At 47.1% G+C, this 22288-nt stretch overlaps 1 protein-coding gene across 10 annotated transcripts in view; it reads left to right on the top strand.

The window, feature by feature from the left end:
* WWOX (WW domain containing oxidoreductase) overlaps positions 1-22288 on the top strand; it is a 980664-nt gene that overhangs the window by 606 nt on the left and 957770 nt on the right. For all 10 annotated transcript variants that reach the window (XR_007147338.1, XM_047835363.1, XM_047835364.1 and 7 more), the window contains exons 2-4: positions 5781-5845; positions 6207-6264; positions 8162-8340. Coding sequence is in view for 9 of the 10 variants with exons in the window: in XM_047835363.1 (XP_047691319.1) it covers positions 5781-5845; positions 6207-6264; positions 8162-8340 (302 nt within the window). In the remaining variant the exon portion in view is untranslated. The remainder of the gene's footprint in view (positions 1-5780; positions 5846-6206; positions 6265-8161; positions 8341-22288) is intronic.

Raw genomic sequence — 22288 nt, 5'->3', positions numbered from 1 at the left:
CACGGTGCCCTGGTGGCTAACAGGCCTTATTCCCTCGGAAAAAAAAAAAAAAAGAAAATCAGGAAAAAAAAAAAAAAAAGCCGATGCCTCGGGGGTCTGGGCAGGGAGCTGGAAGTATGTATTTTAAATAAATCTCCTAATATAGTTATGTATGTGTGTGTGTATGTACATATATCTATATACACACATATACATCTGTATGCATATATAATAGAGCTCCAGCAGTTTCCCAGCAAAGTTTTGGAAACACTAGTAGCAGGCCCTTTCTGCCGTTATTAAGTGTGTGACTTTGGGCCATTGAAAGAACTCTCAGTCTTTTTCATCTGTAAAATGGGTTGATAGAGTTTTAATTCAGGCTGCGTACATAAAGCACTTAGCACAGATCTCGTAAGTACTCCATGCTCAATGATTTCACTTACCCCCAACCACCCTGCAGCCGTGACAGCACTTAAGCCTGATATTAGAATCACCTGCCAATGGCCCCAAATACAGATTTCAGAGACCCTCGTGCTGCAGACACCCACCGTGGTTCAGAATCTGTGTTTTCTAGGCTTTCCACGTAAGGCAGGTTATCAATTGGCTTTGAGAAACGTGGATGTAAATCAGTGATTTTCAACATCTGGAAAATGTCGAAAATGTCTTTTCTTTAGTTCCTCCTCCAGCACCTCTCATTTAACTGGTTTGGGCCCTCCCCGCCTCCATTGGTATGTTGTCAAATCCGACCAGGCGAATCTTACCTACCCCAGGTTGTGAGCCACTGCTGTCTTTGGTTGCTTGGTGGAAAGAAAACCAGAAAAGAAAAAAAAAAAAAAAAGGAAGACCTTGGAGAGTTGATTTATTCACGACACATTGGGGTTTTATCACATGCCAGGCTTTTTGCTGGGCGCTGGTTATACTGAGATAAATAAGGCCCAGTTGTCACCCGTTGTTACATGGCAGAGTGACGCGTGGGTGGTTCCCGTGCAGTCTGTATATAGTGAGCGGCAGCCTGTTGGCAGGAGGCATGTGTGGGGAGGTGGAGGACACCGCAGGTGAGCCTGAGAGTTGGCCTCCCAACTCCTAGGCGTGTTAGGGACCGGCCCAGGTGGGGGAAACTGAGCGGAGGCCTCCGTGTGGCGGCTGGAGGCGTGGGAAGATTGAGGCGGCAGAGAAAGTCCGCGTTTTGTCGGGGAGCTGGGGCTCCATCGGCAGGACCCGGGGATCCCCCGAAGGCTTGGATCCAGGGGGTGCCGGGGGGTTTATGTCTTTCATCTTTTGGAAGGTGGTCTCGGGGTCTGGAGAATGGAAGGGATGAGTCTAGCAACAGGGGGCCGTTAGGCTGTAGCCAGCCTCCAGGCAGCTTCTGAGCGCCCACTCGCCGTTCCCTTTGCCTGGATTGCTGCACGAAGGGTTTTGTCATCCCGCCAATGCTGAGCATAACTGCTACTGGTTTCCCCTTGTCCCTGACCCCTGCACCCTCCTCCCGGCACCTTGTTATCTGAGTCATGGTCCCTGGCCTTGCCTGTAGTCATTTTAGCCATACTGTTCTCATTTGCGCTGTCTTCTCCCCAGATTGTAAGTTTCGTGGGGGGCGGGGGGGGGGGGGGGAACCTTTTCTTGTTACCCTCTGTATCTCCTGTGCTTAGGACCCGGGAGACAAAGTAAGTCCCTGTGTAGTGGGGGAAGTAATTAATGCAGTGAAGGTTTCCTCCCGCCTCGCTGAGCGGGGGGGGGGGGGGGGGGGGGGGGGGGGGGGGGGAGGGGGGGGGGGAGGGGGGAGGGGGAGGGGGGGAGGGGGAGGGGGGGGAGGGGGGGGGAGGGGGGGCATACTGGGCTTTGGAATGCAAAGGTGCCCATCACAGGGGCCCTGGCTGTCAGAGCCCTTCTCTGCCTGCTGCTTTGTGTGGGGCCTGCCTTTGTTCCGGCCACCTACCCTAGGCCCCCTGGCTTCCTGTCAAGTTTGCCTGGAGCCTGGGGTCACCCTGCCTTTCCCCTTATGTTGGGTGGCCTTTCTCATCTGCTTCCTTCCTCGGTGGCATCCAGTGTCTGGGTGCTGCTTTCACTAAACAAGGTCTGCATATCCCAGCCAGCTCCTCTGAGAGCTTCTGGGGGCCCACAGCCAGGGCTTTCAGTGGTGCACGTACGGTCTCCAAAAAGGCAGTCTCCCAGCCCTCCCCGGTGTTTTGGGTCTCAAACTGGCCTGTCTGGTCCCATTGTTTACACTGAATGTAGGGACAGCGCTTGGCTGGGTCCTAACTGGGGGTCCCTCTCTCCAGTTTCCCTGGCTCTCTGTTCTTTAGCTCTCCAGGCAGAAGCATGCCTCTGACCAATCCTAATCCTGGATTCCCCTTGATCTCTCTTGACCTGCAAGCATCCTGGCCCTTTTCTTCTAACTCTGAAAGGGTTACTTGTTCTCTCTTGGGGTCTGGGAAACTGCTAATGGGCTAAAAGAAGACTGCCCTTCGTGTCCTTACTGTTTTCATGTGGTCTTCCTCTCAATGGCAGCAAGGCCACCCCCAAGGACAGAGGCCGTAGCTCACAGTGAGACTCTGGGATCCTAATGAGACCCCCTCGCGGACTCATAGCTTTGCCCCTCTCCCATCGTGTGGCTTCTGTGGGCGCCTCGTGCTTTCCCATGGTGCAGTCAGAAGCACACATGTCACATGGCTCCAGGCCCACCAGGCTGGGCTTTCAGGGAGAGGATGACCCTGCCCCTGAGGGCAGACCTGGCACCAGAGAGAGCTGGTGGGCCTTTCTCCCATCCCTCACATGGTCCAGAGCAGCCTCTGTGCCCAAGCTGGGAGGTGGGCATGGAAGGACGAGGTCTCAGTGGCCGGCTGTCGCTGCAGGCACCTGTGCCTCTGGGCTCTCCACCCCCAGCCCCCTTTTCTTCGGAAGCCCTCCTCACAGTCAGCTCTCAGCCTCCAAGTTAACTATACTTAAAAAAAAAAAAAAATTCTAGAATAGCATTCTTGAGATGATATCCATGTAATGTGGTATGAATTTAATTTTGATCCTTTTGGTTTAAATTAAGATCACTGTTAATTATCTCTTTAAGTGACAAAAAAGCTTATTGAAAAAGAAAACACAGAAGAGGGCTTCTGTTTAAAGGAGAAGAAGATAACACTTTGGGGACGTGTGTCGTGCTTTTCTGTTCATTAAAAAGTCATTTTAGGTTACAATTAAGAACACTTTTTAATTAAGTTTTGCATGTAAGTATTTATTCAAATTAATACTTGTGTGTGAAAGGCACAGTTCTTAGTTCTTCACACACATTAACTCATTCCGCCCTCTCTAACCCCAAGCAGTTAGTGTTACTGTCCACATTTTACAAATGGGGAAACTGAGGCACAGGGTGGTTAAACACCTCCACAAGAGCACACGGCTGGTGAGTGGGAGAGCCGGAAATCATGCGCCTTGGGCTCTGAGATTCTTACTACCAAATTATGCTCTTTTCTGTGAGGCCCGGGATTCCCCTCCAGGGACACTGTGTCCTTCGGGGGACAGTTGGTGATATCTGGAGATGCTTTCTGATCGCACAACGATGGGATATTGGCGTCTGGTAGGTAGAGACGGGGGTTACAGCTAATCATCCTGCAGAGCACAGGACGGTCCCAGCAGAGAGCGATCTGGCTGAAATGTCAGGAAACGCTGGCTTGGGCGTTTTTGTCAAAGTCAAAAGCACGGGGTTGACAGTGTTTATCTTGTTTTTTTTTTTTTGTTTTTTAACCTGTTTTTCAGGATAGAAAAAACACGTTCTGAGAGGATTTTCCAGCTCCTTTGGAAAGCGTTTATTCACTCCCCCTGTTTACATCGGGGTGGCTACGAGGGCAGGTGCAGGGCTGGGTGTGTGAGGGTTCAGCGGGACGCACGCCTGCCCGAGAGGGTCCGCGTTCCTCTCACAGGGGCACTTTGTGGATTCTCGAGGGCAGGTCTTTGAGCAGCTCGGCTCAAAGCTCATTTGATGCCCGCCTGTGGGATGGAAACTACTCGTAACACCAGGCAGAGGAAAATGATCACGTCTGTAAACTTTTATTGTTTAATTTTTTTAATGTTTTATTTATTTTTGGGAGAGAGAGAGAGAGAGAGAGAGAGGATATGAGTTGGGGAGGGGCAGAGAGAGAGGGAAACACACAATCTAGAGAAGGTTCCAGGCTCTGAGCTGTCAGCACAGAGCTGAACGTGGGGCTCGAACTCATGAACCTCAAGATCATGACCTGAGCTGCAGTCGGACGTCCAACTGGCTGAGCCACCCAGGCGCCCCCGTAAACTTTCTTGAGAAGCAGGGCGTAGGGCAGGGCAAAGAGCGGGAGCGGCGTGTGTCCTTGGAGGTGTCCGTTTTGTCTGCTGGCCGCTCCCTCCAGTGTGCGAGGAGACGCAGGGTCTGTGTCAGCGGGGAGGGGCTCGTCCTTACCGGGGACTCAGGGTCTCCCTTTCTGCAAGCAGGAGTTCGTGGTGGCCGAGGTACAAGCAGAAGTGGGTCATTGCTGCTGATAACCCTACATTTGTACAGTGACTTCACTGTTCAGTCGCTGTCACAGGTAGAGCGTCCCTTACCTTTCCAGTGGCTCTGTGAGGTGGCTGTGGGGCAGGGAGACTGGCCGACTGCAGGCATGCAGGCACCCGAGTCTTCGGCCCCGAGTCCAGTGTCCCCCGTGACCCTGCACCTGCCACTGAACGTTTGCAAAAACAGACCGGAAGCCGGCATTTCCCACAAAACCCTGCTTGCTGGGTGTCGCATCTTCCAGTGTATTCCTGCTCTGTCTGTTTGTTCTGTTGAAAGCAATTGGTGGGGAAGGAATATTGAGATTTTATCATCTAGATGTCAGTGATGAATCATTATTTTCTACTTTGGCATGAGTATGTGAACTTTTAGGGAATCCAGCCTCCCCTTTGAATGCCTCTTACAACATCCAGCTGCTTCTCTGATGCAGTAATTTTCTGTTTTTCCCGACACTTCATCACCCGTTAACAGGTGTCTCTAGTCTGTTGTTGGCTCACGATTTTAATTATAACTTTGTATGCTGTTAGATAAAATGCCAAATTTACCACAAAAATTAGACTAGTTTGTATATCTGATTTGTTTAAAATAATAGGTAGCACTTTTGAGGCTCTTTACACGCAGGTACTGTGTTCAACCCTTTATGTACCTTTCCTCATAGCATTTCCTTGAGATCAGTTCTAGGGTTCTTTCCATTTTGCAGGTAGGAAAATCGAGGTTCTGAAGTTGAGTCACTTGGCTGGGTGGGCAGTTCGTTGACCTTTGGGGCTATCCTGCCACATTCTTAAATACCTCTTGGGAGCAATTAGGAGTCAGTGGTTAAAACACTTTGAAGTTGCATCTGTGGAAAGAATAAATACTTAAGATTCATATTCTATCTAATGATCTCTAAATATCGGCATTATATGCTAGGCTGAAGTCTGGCCACCTATCCCGGAATAAAACGAAAACAAATGCAGACCCCTTGTGTCGCTCTGAGGGCTTCACTGAGTGAGCTTCCTGGGGTTGACCCACACCTGCTCCCAGTGCCCTTCCCCTCCTCCTCTGGAGCAGCTCACGGCGCCGTTCTTTCCGGAGGTTTCCTCCGGCTGCTGCTCTTCCCCACCCAGGGAATTGGATCTGGTGCAAACAGTAACATTTATGCTCTGAGTATTTCTTTTCTGAACTCTGGCTTTACTACTCTTGAGAGACAGTATTGTTTGGGAGGGAAAAAAAAAGTTAATGCAGCTTATTAAGTTTTAGAAGTGTAACCCTTTACTTACTGTTTTTTGTGGATTTTTAACTTTTTTTTTCTTCACAGTCACACTGAAGAGAAGACCCAGTGGGAACACCCGAAAACTGGAAAAAGAAAACGAATAGCGGGAGGTCCGTATGTTGTTCTCATAGAGCGAAGAACCTTGTATTCAAAGCATACATGACCTAGGAAAACTGTCACGGTCAGAGGGGTGACAGGCCGCTCTCATTCCTCGAAGGTTCTTTCCTTGCTCGGAGGAGCTCGCGGGACGGGGTGGAGGAGGCGATGAGAGTGGGGTGGGCTGGCGAGGGTGATCTCTCTTGGGCTTTCTGGAACGGCCACGCGGCCTGAGTGTGGCCCAGCGTGGCTGCTCGTCGGTGGGCCAGGCTTCGGGGTGGGGGTGGGAGGGCGTGGCGTCTCCGGACCCTGGCCCGCGTGTCCATTCACCCCACCCCTGCCGCGCACAGACCTGCCAGCCTTCCTGTGTTTCAGACTTGCCGTATGGATGGGAGCAAGAGACCGATGAGAACGGACAAGTTTTTTTTGTCGAGTAAGTGGCTGTATAGAAACTATTCTCAGTCATTTTTCTTTTCTTTTAAAGCATACTTGTTTATTTAGAGAGCGTGCACACACGCGTGTGCGTGTGTCAGAGAGAGAGGGAGAGGGAATGCCAAGCAGGATGCACGCTGATGCCCCGAGCCTGACGTGGGGCTTGTGGGGCTTGATCTTACTGTGAGATCCTGGCCTGAGCCGAGATCAAGAGGCAGATGTTCAGCCGACTGAGCCACCCAGGCGCCCCATGTTTTGCTTCACAGTAGGAATTTTTAGTTGTGAAAGTAATATACCTTGAATATAGAAAAACATGTAGTATGTATAACTAATCTTATCAGTAGGAATAACTACTTTTAACAATTTTTTGATTTATTCTCCAAGTCTGGTTTCTATACCCATGCTTTCCTTAAACTAGAAAAAAGTAGGGAGTGTACTGTGTGAATTATTTAGTAACCTGTTTTATTCCCATGTAATATCTTGTGAGCATTTTCTCATATATGTATGTATTTCAAGACAGTGGTGCTTAATGGCCATGGAGTCTTATTATTTTTTTTTTTACAGAGATACTGTGACTTATATTATCTACTGAGCATTGATGTTGTTGAATTCCTGGGTAGTTCCTTGGCCCCTTTCCTCTGAGCCTGTTACCGTGATGTGCTGGTATGATGTCCACAACCTGTGCTGGGGTTGGGCATGGGGCGGAAAGCCCAGGTCCCTTCCCATGGTGCACATGCTCTCACCCTGGCTTCTCTCAGGCTCCCAAAGGGAAGTCTGGGAGGAGCCGGGAGAGGTGTAGACATGTGTCCCCGGCTGGTGGCCCCGCAGCACGTTGTGGCCTCTCACACTGTGCCCGTCCAAATGCCTCTGCGGCAGCTCTGGTTATAAGTAAAATGAAGGTTGGCTTCTTCTTGGCTCTCTCTACTTAATAGGGTGATAAGTATAGATTAAAAAACATTTTTTTAAATGTTTATTTATTTTTGAGAGAGAGAAGGAGAGGCAGAGAGAGAGGGAGACAGAATCCAAAGCAGGCTCCAGGCTCTGAGCTGTTAGCACAGAGCCCATCGTGGGGCTCGAACTCACGAACTGTGAGATCATGACCTGAGCCAACGTCAGACGCATAACTGACTGAGCCACCCAGGCGCCCCATAGATTTTTAAACTATATCGTTTTAAGCGCACACATATAGTACAAGTAAACTTTAAGTCACAGAATCTCATCTATTCAGGAGAGTTAGTTCTTAATGGTTTTTAAGATACTTTGAGGTCTTTTGTCTCCGATCGGAGAGAGTACATTTAAAATGTAAAGCAATAAATCTGTTACACAGGAGTAACCTAGTAATCCGTGTGTACCAATGTATTTTAATTTTGTGTCTATAAGACTTAGCTCAAAGCCAGATCACAACTATAGTGCTTGAAGGAGGTATGAATATGGTCTTAAAATGAAAATCATTACAACTTCAGAATGTTCACACTTTTTTTTTTTTAAATATCATTTTGAGATTTCTCCCTCTCTGCCCTTGCACAGGGTTCAGAGATTTCCCTGAAATCTATGGAAAAGAGTGGCTGACAGATCTTACAGCCACATTTACATGAATTAAAAAAAGAAAAAAATCCCAAAGCTGCCTCCTTTTTTGAGATCTTAGGATACAAGACAGTGCTTTCTGTATGCTGCAGCGTATTTTACAGGCAGTTCTGAAGAAAAGGATTTGATGATTATCTTTCCAGGCAGGAATGTAATCCTTCTGGAGGCCAGAAGACAGACTTAAATGGATGCCAGTTCTTTCCAGGGTTAAGAATAAGCCTTTTTAGTACATGAAAAATGGGGTTTGCCTAGTCCAAACTATAAGATTATCTCATGTTTATAAATGCCTGGGTTCACTGCTTTCTCCTTTGCAGCCATATAAATAAAAGAACCACCTATTTGGACCCAAGACTGGCGTTCACTGTGGACGATAATCCTACAAAGCCGACCAGCAGACAGAGATACGACAGCAGCACCACCGCCATGGAGATACTCCAGGGCCGGGATTTCACTGGCCAAGTGGTTGTGGTCACCGGAGCCAATTCAGGCATAGGTAGGCCATACCTTACGGTCATTGTTGTTATTTTTTGTCCCTTAAATTTTAACCGTAATGAAATCTTTCGTAGTGGTTATCTAAATTAAAAATGTGTTGATAGCCTTTTCTGCTGTCGTTCTGTGAAGACACTGGCCTCTTTTTAAATTTTTTTTTTTTTTTCCAACGTTTATTTATTTTTGGGACAGAGAGAGACAGACCATGAACGGGGGAGGGGCAGAGAGAGAGGGAGACACAGTATCAGAAACAGGCTCCAGGCTCTGAGCCATCAGCCCAGAGCCCGACGCCGGGCTCGAACTCACGGACCGCGAGATCGTGACCTGGCTGAAGTCGGACGCTTAACCGACTGCGCCACCCAGGCGCCCCGACACTGGCCTCTTTTTAAACCGCACTGTTCTCATGCAAGGCTGCCGGGGGCTGCCGGGGGTGGGGCGGGGGGGGGGGGTCGGCCGTGAATTCTCTGAGGGCTGGACACTCAGCACAAGGTGGTGGCCATTTTGGTTTTGAAGGACTGGAGACAGCCCGTTCCGTGCGAGGGCTCCCGACCCGGTCTGTGTGGTGTGAGGACACATTTCAGCTACCTGGGTTTTTGAAACCAGAATTGACTGGTAATGAAATAGGGGGAGAAAGGTTGCTGCAGGGTTCAGCTGGTCACTGAGTTCCTTTGGGAACAGGATCTCATTCCTCTGTGAAGCTGGGGAATTAGTCCTTGTCTTAACCTCTGGATTAACCCTCTCAACTGCAGGGACGTCATAGGTAGAAAGCTCCAGAGGGTTCCTTCCTTAGGATCAGGGGCTGCCGGAAGGAACCGTGGCAGAGCAGAGGCTTGTACAGGAACTTTCCATGTGATTTTATCCTTACTTTGTTTTGATCCACTAACATCAGTGCACGTACCTGTAAGAACGAACCCGCTCTGAGTAAGGATTTGCATCCTCAGGGTGATGGACGCAGATAAAACATAGAATTACCTTTGGATGTCTTCTGGCAAGTTCTCTCTGCCCTTTGGCCCCTCGCGGTCCTCCCACCCCCGCCTCGTTGGCCACCTCTTTCTTAAGCTTTGTCTTCTCACCCTTTGTGCACCTCCTCCATTGTCTCCTTGCTCTGTCCTTCTTGATTTTCAATTACTCCTTCTTGAACCTCCGCAGACACCCCCCGGCAGCATCAGGGGGAGCGTGGGAGGTGAAGATACATTCTGTGTAGTCGAGCAGGCGATAGTCCCAGAGCCGAAGTCTTGACTATGCTTGTCTATGAAGGCAAAGAGGCAAATGGAATTTTTAAAAATTGAAAGGGAATTTATTTATTTTTTTTTAATTTTTTTTTTTAATGTTTATTTATTTTTGAGACAGAGAGAGACAGAGCATGAACAGGGGAGGGGCACAGAGAGAGGGAGACACAGAATCTGAAATGGGCTCCAGGCTCCAAGCTGTCAGCACAGAGCCCGACGCGGGGCTCGAACTCACAGACTGTGAGATCATGACCTGAGCCGAAGTCAGACGCTCAACCGACTGAGCCATCCAGGCGCCCCAGAAAGGGAATTTATTTAAAATCAACTCTCAGGCCTCATCGTAGGCTCAGAATATCTTCTGAACTTCTGTATTGGGGTGAATTCTATATAATCATCATTGATGTGGAAACTGATGATGATGCTGTGCTAAAAATAATGGCTGGATCCTCAGTCACCCAAGAAGCAATATGTTGTGTTGATTGCCTTGACTGTTCTTATGTGAAGGTGTGGGCCAACACGGTGTGGAGTAATTAAGAAAAAAATCAGTGCTTAAGGAATTAAGTAAAACCTCTTTTTTTTTTTATTTAACACTCAGTTAACCAGGAACCTAAAATATCTCATTCCTTTTCTGGCTAGACAGTTTTTTCCTTTAATCAGTAAGGTACGTGACTACTGGCTATTTTCCGTGCGAGAGTTCAAACTTTGTTCTGTCTGACGTCAGATAGCAGACCGTTGGGTATGGCTAACGCTCCACCAAAGATTTGCAGCATCGAAAGCATCAAAGATTTCGACCCAGGACTAGTGGAGTTGGTTCGCAGTACACCGAGAGCGAGCTGTGTTTCGATGGATCTGTAACCATCGTAAAGGAGGGGATTCTGCGGCAGTGAGAGTGAATGTGGTGTTCGTTAGAATGGACCTTGAACCTCTTGAAGACTCTTCCTCTCTGATGTCCATAGTCCACTTGGTGGACACTGCAGGCAGGTGCCTGTGGTCCAGTTAGCAGTGGTGGCGGATCCTAAAGCTCAGAGCGGAAGGAGTGCTGGGAGGGCCTTGGGGCGACCAGCCCTTCCTATTCAAACACCCTCCTCCCCCCGGCTTCTTCTCTAGCTCCAGCCTCCCCTCTGAATTGCCTTTAGTGCCGACACCTCAGCCCCTCTCTTCTCCACTCTTGGGAAGTTTAGGTCCAGGTGGCGCTAAAGGTTTTTACGCTTAGTTTTTGAAACAATACCGCACTGAAAATTCCGAGCCATCAAATCCTTGCAAATAACCTTCCCTCGGCAGCAGCGGTTTCAGGCTTCAAGAAAAGAGGCTGAAGAGAGGCTCGTGGCTTTTCATCATCCCTGAGTTCGCTTTTGTATCCCGCGTGGCTGCCTTAGAAAGCGTCCTTGCCCAAGTAGGCTGTGGCTTCTAGATAAAGTCCTTCCTTCTCCTGAACTGGGAAACATGTCAATTTATAAATTGCTGTCACCACTTTTCAAATGAAATAACTGAATGCGGGGTGAATTGAGCATCTTCATTTCCAAGACTTGTGGGCATTCCGGAACCATCTTCCATCAGAGCTTTAATGGTGTTGGTGTTCACTTTCCTCTTGCCGAAATTTGGAGCCTGCCTTACTGTGCGTTAACTGTCCAGCCTTTACCCTTGTGGATGTCTGTTCTCTTTGGAGTAGTGTGGGCTGGAACGAAGCAGAGCAGTGTTTATTTTGGGAGCGGTGACTCCTTGACTAAAAACATAGGTAACCCAATTTGCTTTGTAAATGCTGATTTACAAACCTGGTATTTCCAGTGACTGTTTATTTTTTATGTTTTTGAAATTCTCCACAAGGCATTGCCTTGTTGGAATTTGCTCTCGGTGGGGCTCGCTCTCTCTGATGGGCGGGGATGGTCGGGAGGAAAGAGGGGACACGTCTCCTTGATGAACTTCGGTGAGGCCCTGGGAGCCTGCCCACCTTGAAGCGGCCTCTTAGCAGATTTTGTGTGATCGTCTTCCTCCTCTGGCTGTGAGTGATACAGAGCTAGATTTAGAGTTTTTCGAATTTTCAATAGTTTGTAGTAGTAAGTAAGGCAGTTGGAGGGATTCCCACTTAATTCAGCTCAAAAAGATCAGAATGATTCTGGGGGATAGAAGGATTCTGAAGAGATGTCGGCACAAAGCGTTATGCGTTCTTGAAATCTTTGTTTTCACACTTCACGTCTGTAACCAGGCATTGCTGCTGAGGCAGTTCAGCTATCTAGACTCGGGGTTGGCAGACCCTGGCTGGTGGGCTAAGTCTCATTGGTGTCTGATTTTGTAAGTTAAGTTTTATTGGGACACGGCCACTCCCGTTTGTTTCCATTTTGTCTGTGGCTGTTTTCGTGTTATCAGCAAAACTGAGTAATCACGGTAGAGACCATATGGCTTTGCAAAGCCTGAAATATTTGCTCTCTGGTCCTTTACAGAGAGAGTTTGCCACCTGCATTAAATGATGGTAATCCCTTTAACATGATGTCACCCCAACATTCTCTAAATTAGCCACAGTTTAGATAAAATTTAGATAAATTGATGCCCGCTCACTGTGTGTAACTGCTGGGGACATCCCGCCCGTGGCTTGCACCCCCGGCTTCAGCTCTGTCCCCCTTTTTAGGGAGCTGCGAGCGTTCGCAGCATTCGGAAGCTGTCTTCTCGGAAACTAACGCTCTTCTCTCCTTGACCTTTGTCCAACCAGCGTTCTGACCTGAAGACCTTTGTAGATTGAGAGCTGTAGCTTGGACCCCTCTCTGTGGAGACCAGCCTCTCAGTGCCCCGGGGGAAGCCATCTCTTCACCCAGAGCTTCTTCTAGCAAACCAAGAGGCCTGGAACCCCACAGTCGCGACCGCTAAGCAGTAGACACGGGGGAGGAGCTGCTTTCCGTTTGTGCTCGGCGTGGCGCTGAGCAGGGAGGGTCGGCTGAGTGGCGACTCTCTGGATCTAGTGACTTGTTTGCTGGCTTCGATTTGCTAAAGCTGAGTGGACATGGCTGCCGCCATTTAACGGTGATCGTTAAATACACACCTCACCGGGAGAGGGGATGTGTTAGGCTAGGATTTCCCACCCTGGAGGACCCCATCGCTGCTTTTCTAGACTCAGCCTGTCAGTCGCCCTGATTCGGCTCTGCGTGTAAATGGTTCCGCCCGAAGTGCCACCTTCTTGGATCTGCGGGCTGACACGTGCCCGTCAGAGGCAGGGTTCTTCCAGTGAGGGGTTCGCTGAGCACCCAGTGTGGGACAGCGCCCTCCCTGTTGACGGTCTCCCGTCAGCAGGGGCTTTTGCTGGGACTCACGCACTCTGCTGCCACAAGCAGGCAGCACGATCGTGTTTAAGGAGTGAGACCAGATTTTGTCAAATGTCCACTTAAAAACTAGTCACAGCTATGAGCAAACGAGATACTTTCAGTGTGATGTTTGTTCATTGGCAATGATGCTGAAAGTTTCTCCTTGCGGCCTTAAACCAAGCCACTAGTTAAATTTGATTTTTCAATCCCTTCTGGAGTTGATTCAAGTTGAAAAGTTCCTTTGACCTTTTGAACCTTCATAACATTGGGCTGCATCAGATGTCGTGACTTTAGATCTAGGATAGCCTGGTCTGCTTTCGATTTGTGAGCCGCAGAACTCATCACCAGGAATAAAACTTTTGTTCCCTGAAGAAATACTGGCTGGCCACCTTGGTATATACAGTGAAGTGTGTTTTAGGACTTACGCTTCACTTTCTGTTGGTATTTATGTTATATAATCACCTCCCTGTGTTTTGTTACAGGGATTCTGATGATGTGTATTTATTTAAATAACGAAATTGATCCATTTTGAGATAATGGGTATGCTCAAGCTGTGAAAATCCCCCCTAAATTTGTTCTCCTAAAACAAAATGAAGGTATCAGATTTTCATGTAGGAATCCCAAAATGACATTAGAGTATGACATTGAAATTGCTCGTTTTGGCTTTTGAGAGCCTGTATTTTAAAGCTTGGGGTCCTGTTCCTAAATCATGTGTTGAAATTATGGTGCAAAGCATAGTTGCCGTGTTCTTTTATCCCTCTGGTCACCTCCATGATGAATTCGTATCTAGTATAAATTCTACCAGTTCGACAGTAATACAGGCAAAGTATCTTCTTCACGTACAGAAGTGTATTCTGAGGATTTTACACCTACACTTCACCTTTAGGAACTGGACTCACTTCTTCTATGCCTTCAGTTCTTTGCTCTCTTTTCCACACCTAGTGTTACTAAATTTTGCCTTCTGTCCTAAACCATATGTTTACTTTTTTTGCCCCCCAGTTATTCCCAAAGCTCCCATAAATCCAGGGCCTGAGACTAACTTGAGTCATTTTCTTTGTCAGAATGTACTCATACAGGGTCATTGTCATTGCACTTGGGAGGCTGAAATGCCTCCTTTCCTTTCCCGACTGTCAGTACGACTCAGAATAGTGGGATCTTGGCATTTATCTTCTTTTTAAGAAACTGGTGCTCATTTGGAGAGAGATAATTTCTGAAATGATCTAAATAACCTTTTAGAAATTTAAACTCTCATTTTAAATGAAAAACTTTTGTGACCACTTTTCTTTTATGCTAAAATATACCTGTATATTAAATAAAAAGGCTTTAAATTTATTTTGTTCCAAAACCATTTTGAGATTTTTGGCAATATTAAAAAAAAGTGCCTGAATGATATCACATAAAATTGAGAATTAGTACCTTATGGATTAAATGACCATTTTACGCTGAAATATTCTTAGACACTGAATGTCCACGGAGATCACATGATCTAGCTCACAGTATGTGGAAATCTTAAGAAAGCTGTATATCTAAAGGAAGAGACCAACTGACATATTTTAATGAGCCTCATCTCATAATTGGTAATATACAAAGGATATTTAAGTATATATAAACATATAATAACATATAAATAGTAAGTTGGTACATTTTTTTTTTTGTAGATCCCAAACTCTTTTGTCATCTAAGAGTGGAATTTCATACTTGGATGTAGGTTTAGATTTTAAATCATTTGTTTCAGTGCCATTATAACAAGAGAGGGTCATATGAGTTATTGTTCAATGACAGAATGGTTCAAAATCATAATCTAAAGCAAATATTTAAAAAATAGGATTTCTACCCTGATTTGAGGTTGCAGGTGTTTTACAAAGTTTGAAACTTTGGAAATTATTTCACATAATACCCAGTTTAAGTATTTAGATCTTTTGGTTTTCCATACTACAGTGACATAGTGATTGTTCTGCAGAAAGTGTTGTGCATATTTTCTGGAATAAATTAGCCTGGAAGAGAAAGGTCTTCATACAGTTCTGTCTTTCCTCCACTAGAGGGCTCTGTTGCTCTTTGATACCGTTAAACAAAAGCGGTCGGTGGCTGCTGAATATAGTTTTCCTCCTCAGCTGGTCTTGCTTTCATTTTTGTTAAATAATGCCTTTTAGTTTCCTAACATATCTTTTAGTCCCTGTACTTCTCGGTGAAAGAGTTCAAACTGAAGACTGTTCCTGGTGTCATGTTTGTTTCTTTTTCCTTTTCTCCCCCTTTTTTTTTCTGGGTTTTGTTTTTTTGTATAAAATGCCAAGGATGAAGAGGTCCATTTAATAAAAAGGTCCATTGTGTTCAAGGAGCAGCCCTGTTCTGCCAGATTACACAAGGGCATGTGTTTTTGTGACATTATTGGTTTTGAGTGTGCTGGCCTATCAATAATGTGATTTTTTTTTTCTAAGTAGAAATTGTAATATTTAAATATTAATGCCTCTGTTTAAGGTTCATTTAGAATGCCTTGGTGATCTTAGAATTTTTTCTAAGAACATAGTTTCCTTGCCCCTGCCACCTCAGCCTTATGCAGTATTATATAATTTATTTGTAATTAAACTGTTTATTAATGATATGTTTTTGTACTAGTAGAAACTATGTCCTTTTGGATCCAGTATATGTTTCTTAAATAAGAGAGGCCATATGAAACCAAATACTTAAGGTGAAGCAAGTAGCCAGGGCCGTGTGTGTACAAGATCTTAAGGAGTGTGATTTTTATTTTGGCTCCCTAACTAGAGTTTGAGGCAACCCATTAATTGCATGCTTCGGTTCTCAAACAGAAATTTGGCCCAGGAAAGGAAACGCTTTTGGCTTCATGAAACTGCTTATTTTCAAATTTCAAATGGGGACAGAACGAGTACACTACGTTACATTTCTTTTTATTTGTACCATTCTTTTTCTCAGCAGCTGACTTTTTCTCTCCTAAAGATGATGGAGACGGGAAAGCATTGTGAATACACTTGTAACACCCCAGAACGTTTTCACTGGAGGAAAGCTATTTTGGTCGTTCGTACACAGATGCGTCTGTTTTTTTATGAAATAAAAATTGTCACAACTAGATGGTTATTCTGGGAATTATTACAGATATTGTAATCAACGGTGTGCTGGCCGTTGAAACGCCCTGGGTCCTGGCTTGTTTAGTCTGACGTGGCCCATGTCCTTTCCCGCGCTTGGGGCAGCACCTACGCTGTGCTCTTCAGACCTACGTCCTCGGCCTTTTCCAGAATAACGTTTGGGGTGGCCGGTAGGCCTTCTTGCAAAGCTGTCTTAAGTGAAGCCTTTGGCAAGTTGATCGAAATTGCAAAGGCAGGAGTTTCTGGCCTAAATGTGTCCTCTTCCTTGGGCTTCGTAGACAGCACTACCTCACATGGGATGGCCGGTCTGTATCGGCCCAACTAAAGGAGGTGAAGAGGAAGTGTCCTCCTACGTTAAGTAGCCGTGTGACACAGTTGGGATCTAATTGTTTCAAATCGGTGAGTGACTCGTTCAGCAGGCTGTGCTGCGTGGTGTTCTGGAGCCTTGCTCGAAGCCCGATTCCCATCGTGCTGTCTCCGAAAGCAAGTCAAGGTTTCCTCACTGGACCCCGAGGCGAGACGTGAGACTGTGCGCTCGTGCGGTCAAGAGCAGGAGAGAACGGGAGAGAGAGTTTGTGTGCGTGACGTGGGGTGGGGCGGGGTGAGGAAGCTCATATTTCAGTGCTCTTTATAATTTCTCTAGGGTTGGGGACACACTGGCAAGGTAGACGGAGCGGGGCCTTTCCTGTGAGCGCGCTCTCTCCTACAAAGGGGAACAAAATCACGGTCAAAGCAGTTTCTTGTGTAGTTGCACGGAAATGGAGGTGAACAGTAGTGCAATATGTTTCGTTTTCACCCTTACCTGTAAAATGTACTTAATTATTCCAGATTAGCAGTTATTGATTACTGTCATATCATCTCCTATCCATAGCCCTTTAGAATTCACAAGGCTTCCACACGTCTTATTTAATTCTCACCCCAGGGCGCACAGCCGTCTTGAAACGAGTCTGAACAAAAACAGAGAGGTGAGGTGACTTGCCCCAGGTCACACAGCCCCTGAGTTAATGGGGCTGGGGGGGCTGGAGTGGAGAGCTCCTGACCTCGTGCCCCGGGCCCTCTCCATGCTGCTTGCTGCCTCCGTGTCCCAAGGACGGGAGCACAGTCCCTACCAAGCTCTTCTCAGGCAGCTCACCCAGTCCGAAGTCAACACGTTTATTTTAATGTTTATTTATTTTTGAGGGACAGAGAGAGACAGAGTGTGAGTGGGGGAGGGGCAGAGAGACAGAAAGGCACAGAATCTGAAGAGGCTCCAGGCTCTGAGCTGTCAGCACAGAGCCCGACGTGGGGCTGGAGCCCGCAAGCCGCGAGATCATGACCTGAGCCGAAGTTGGACGCTTAACCGACTGAGCCACCCAGGTGCCCCCGACGCATTTATTTTAACAAGTCTGTGAAAGCCCGCTCTGCGCCAGCCCGGGTGCTGGTTCCTCCTCGGTGTTGTAAACTGGGGATCGGAGGAGACTTATGGGGGCGGGGGCCGAGAGCTGGCGTCAGTCAAGCTTGTCCATATGCCAGGTGTCAGGCTAGAGTGGCTTCGTATGCCTTCACGTTTAAGTCTTTTACAATCCTTTGTTATCGGTTTAAATCCCTTATGGAAAACTTAGAAAGTGTGGAGGAGTAAACATAAAAAGATGCAGATAAGGAAAAAGGATCAAAGGATCACCCCAAGTTCTTCCCAGCCAGAAATAGTTGTTCATATTCAGCACGTGGGATTCTGAGCATTTTTCCCTCCCCTTGTTTTGTGATTTTTCTGTTGAACCGTGGAACCTGACCATCTTTCCCTGCTGTTAAATATCTGACAACATTTTAAGTCACTGTGTCGTGTTTTCTCATATGGTTCTTCTCATTCTCCCACCGTGGCACATTTGGGTGGATTTCAAAAGCTTTTGGTGATGCCACTGAAAGGAGACGAACGTCTTGTAATGAAACGTTTGTACCCGTCCGGGACTACTCTGCAGTTTTATTTTCCGGAAGTGGAATTGTCCAATCAAGGGATTCGTTCCCTAACCTTACCGTCTCCACTGGTTTTTGATCAAACCACAACCCTTGGAAAACTGTGCTACTTTGAAATGTGCGTTTGCCCTGTGTCCTTGCCAGCCTTGGAGATTAGCTTTTCTTTTTTAAAGTCTCGGTTAAATTTGCATATCTCTGATTATTAGTTAGATCGATCAGCTCTGCATTTGGCCATTTATGTTTATTCTTTTATGAATTGCCTTTTCATCTGATGTTCGTGACCATTGGGTATGTATCGATTGCTAATTGATTGCTTCATTCATGTGGTATAATTTAATATTCAAAATGTCCCTTTCCGTGAGAAGCTAATTTATCTGAAAGTGTCTATTACTTTAAGCACACGTTCAATCTTGCAATCCAGAGAAAAATCATGAGGAAGAAGCTGGCCTAACTCCTGTTTGCTTCGGTAAAAACTTTTGAGTGTCCGTCTTGTCTGTTATACCAGCTACAACTCAAATCATGGGCACTGCCGCTTAATGCCTGCTTTTAAGGAGGGACCCCCCCCCCCCCCCAGAAGATTCCGACTTGGTCACTTAACGGCAGTGGTTGAATCCCAAGGTGACACCATGGGCGACATTTGGTTATTTTGGTGTTGTGGATGTCCCCCCAGATCTTCTATTAATGATGGTTACAACTCTTCAGAGCTTTTCTGTGCATTATCTCATTTGATGAGCCTGGCTCCCTCGTGGTGAAATTGTACCACTGCTGAAAATAGCTCTGCTGACAGGCAGGGGAAGCTTGATAGGTAGCGAGTTTCTATCTGGAGAGGCAGCAGGGTGCATGAGAAGAAATACTGGCTCAGGAAGCAGACGTGACCTAGTTTCAAAACCGGGCCTCACCACGTCCCCTCTGAGTGTCTTGGGGCAAGTTACTTCCCTTCTCTGAGCTCTTGTTCCACATCTATGAAACACAGCCGGCATTCCTATTTTGCAAAGTTTTTAAAGATGGGAACATCAGAGTGCCCAGGGATTTGTCTGCTCAACATTGCAGGCGCTTAGTAGACTGCAGGCATTTTGGGAATGGGAGGCAAGGCGATCGGGTTACTGAAATTAGTTTGGTATTTTCCTAGCTTCCTGGTTCTTGGATCCTCAAAAGGCTGCCTTAGTATCTGTGCGTTTGTCCTGAGATGACCTTTCTAAATAACCGTTTTAGGCATTGACTTGTCTTTAGTGTGAAAGGAAACCTTTTAGGGATTTTTTGGTTGGAGGTCCGATAGCTTCATCCAGAAAAAAAATGTATCAAGTGAAAAGGAAAAAAAAAAAAAGAGAGACAAGGTATTTTTGTTGCAGTGAAGGAAACTGATCTATTCAGCTTGGGGGTGAAAAGCAAGGAACAGCATACAACGTGGAGCGAGAGCGCTTGCTCACTTGCGTTTGGGCGGGTTTCCAGGACGGCCCGGTGTATTCTGCGCAAATGTCCATCCTTGCCATCCCGTTTACATGATCAGACCAAACACCGTATCGGTGTGTGAATAGAGTTTTATCGGCACTTAAGCAGGAATTGGAGACTCCTGGGGACATGTCAGGATGAGAACTGGCCCGTGACACAGGTTGTCATTAGCGTAAGGCGAGCCACTTAACTATTTTGAGCCTTACTTTTCCTCACTTGTCAAATCGAGACAATAATTGTTGCTGCTGTCACCTGCTTTGTAAGGATCGGCTAGAAGGCAATGGGCAAAGGAACAGTACCGTACGATTGCGGGTGTGGAAAAATAATCCCAATAGTGGTCAGAGAAGAGGCGCCTGCAGGAGAAGGAGGCTGTAGGTTTGGAGGGAAGCGGAGGAGTAGGAGGAAGAGAGTAATTTAATTCTGTAATGGGTGGGCTAATAGAGCATCTCTTGACGTTTTGTTGGGATGTGCTGAGAGGTTTCTGCAGGTATCCCCTCCTGGTTCAGAAAGGTAACCTGATTTGAAGTGACTTTATTGTGCATTTGGCAGTCGATTTGGTGGTAAGGACCCGAAAGTCTTACTGGAGCCTGTCCCTCCAGAGGCGGCGGATACTCAGAAATCTGGGATGACAAGAAGGAACTCTCTGCAGAGGCAGAACGGCCGCGGGCTCCAATTGTGTTGAGGTTTCTTTCTTCGGTGGAGATGTCTGTCATTGGACAGTAAGCTTTCCTTCCTGGTTCCTTAGGCTCCAGCTGCTCAGGCCGCTCCCCGCCTGCTCACGGCCACTCTGTAGAGGCGAGAGTGAGCTGGGTGCTGGTTGCTCACATGACATCAATGAAATTGCCAGCAACGTCTTGATTCTGGAAACCGTTTTCCTGGTGATCACGTGAACTGAACAAATGAAAATAATCAATCCCTTTCAAATGGGCAGCCTCTGCTCTGTCAGCCCCCAATGCCTGCAAGGAGGAAATCTCAGAACTTTTCGCATCTTTCGATGTGTCTTCTGACTGCCTTCAGTTTTTCTGCATGGCTGTGTTTGGCCAAGGCAGCCGCGTGGCTTCTAATACAGCAGCTGAATTGGAGAAGCTTCTATCAGAGGAGACATCGGCATTGCATTCCAAATGCATTCAAAAAGAAAAAAAAAAAACACCATTACAACTTTATTAGTGAAGGAAGTTTCAATTCCTGGTTCACGTACAGTTACCGGATTGAGTGTTTGACAAGGTAGAGAGTGCTGTAACAGATCCATACGGGGAAACATCTCAGTCAGGGAGCGGAGTCAGGTTTTTGGCAAGGGATACCGTCCTTTCTGCCCGAAAAGCTGACTGGGGAGCTGTCGGTCTCTGTGCACGAGGGCCCTTTATTCTACCAAGTCTCGTAATTGCTGCAGGCCTGGCGTTTCTTTTAGCACCCGTTGGCCTGATCAGGGAGAGACGGGAGGGACACCGGCCATGTTTCCGTGTCACCGTTGTGGGACTGTTAGACTTTCCCGAGTGCACGTGTGTGCACTGGTCATTCACACGTTCCACGCGTGTTTGCTTTATTGAAACGACACAGATCCATTCCCTTGCAGTTCCTGGAGGTCTGAAGTCCCTTTCACTGGCCACAGTGAGGCCATCAGCAGCACCAGCTCCTTCCGAGGCTCTGGGGGAGACTCCATCCTCTGGCTGTCCGTGTTCGTTGGTGTGCAGTCACTTCTCCCACCTTCAGACTGTGCCACCCCACTTTCTGCTTCCGTGTCCCCTCACCTTCTCTTGTGGAGTCCAGTCTCCCTCTTCCAATGACACTTTTGGTTCCTTGGGGCCCGCCTGGGTACTCCAGGATAATCTCCCATCTCAAGGCTCTTATCTTCATCACATCCGCAGTCTTTGTGGCCGTAGAAGGCAGTCTTTTTGTCTAAAAGGTTCCAGGGATTGGGACTTGGGTATCTTTGGGGAGGCTGTAATTCAGCATCACCGCAGAAGGGGGTGGGATATCCCCAAGAACGCCTGGAGCTTCAGCATCGAACACACACTTCTGTCCTCACTCCACCTCTTCCCTACCTAAACAGTTCTTCACGCTGGGTGATACTTTCTAGAAAAAAAAAAAAATCTGGTCTGTTGTGCCTCAGTGTTCCGAGCTAGGGTGCAGCCCTGTGATGCCCCATTTCTTCCGGTTTGAGTCTGTCTGAAGCAGGATGGTGTAGAAACGTCTGGAGCTTTCCCTGCGTTGCTGCTGAGGAAGCCACTATCCTGATCGTAGTTAAGGGAGGGGAACATTTTTATGCCGGCTCGTTTCTCTGCGTGGGGGCCAGGTAGTTCAGTGGCCTGCCATATTTTTTGTTTGGTTTTGTCGTTGTTTACCTGCCAACATGCTGAAATCAGGATATTTTACTTGAAAGTCGTCTTGATTCCTGACTCGCAACAAATCAGAAGGGCAGGCCACACTGGGGTCCTGTGCCCACCACCGAGCAGAATTACTCAGAGGCTGAGACTTCATTGCCTCCAGCAGGCCATTTGCCTGCAGTTAGGCCAGGCTGTTTTACACGATCTTCGTCCTTGTGGATTCTTGAGCTTAGAACTGGTTTCAGGCCTGTGATGAGGGCTGTGAGGAGAGTAGACTGGCCACTCATGGCCACAGGAACACCCTTCGGTCAGTCATTTGTGCAGTCAGAAAATACTGACTCTCCATTGCTAGGTGCCAAATCTTCAGCGTAGAACCAGAGAAGGTGCCGACCCTTGCAGGAGCTACAGACTAACCAAGATATTAGCACCTTTATCCTCGTGCTCTAGAGAGCATTTAACTTATCTTTATGGAATAATTGTTGTTTTTTAACCACACATTTCCTTGTATACGCATATGGCTCTAGGTAGCTTCTAATTGTTTCTCTCTTTCTCTATCTGTATTTCAAAAGTAAAGATACTAAAGCCCCCTTTTTTTAATTCTTGGGAAGACAT

This window comes from Prionailurus viverrinus, chromosome E2, assembly GCF_022837055.1.
Source record: "Prionailurus viverrinus isolate Anna chromosome E2, UM_Priviv_1.0, whole genome shotgun sequence".
Taxonomy (NCBI): Eukaryota; Metazoa; Chordata; class Mammalia; order Carnivora; family Felidae; genus Prionailurus; species Prionailurus viverrinus.
The sequence above is the reverse complement of the archived record's forward strand: the minus strand, read 5'-3'. Positions and strand labels throughout refer to the sequence as shown.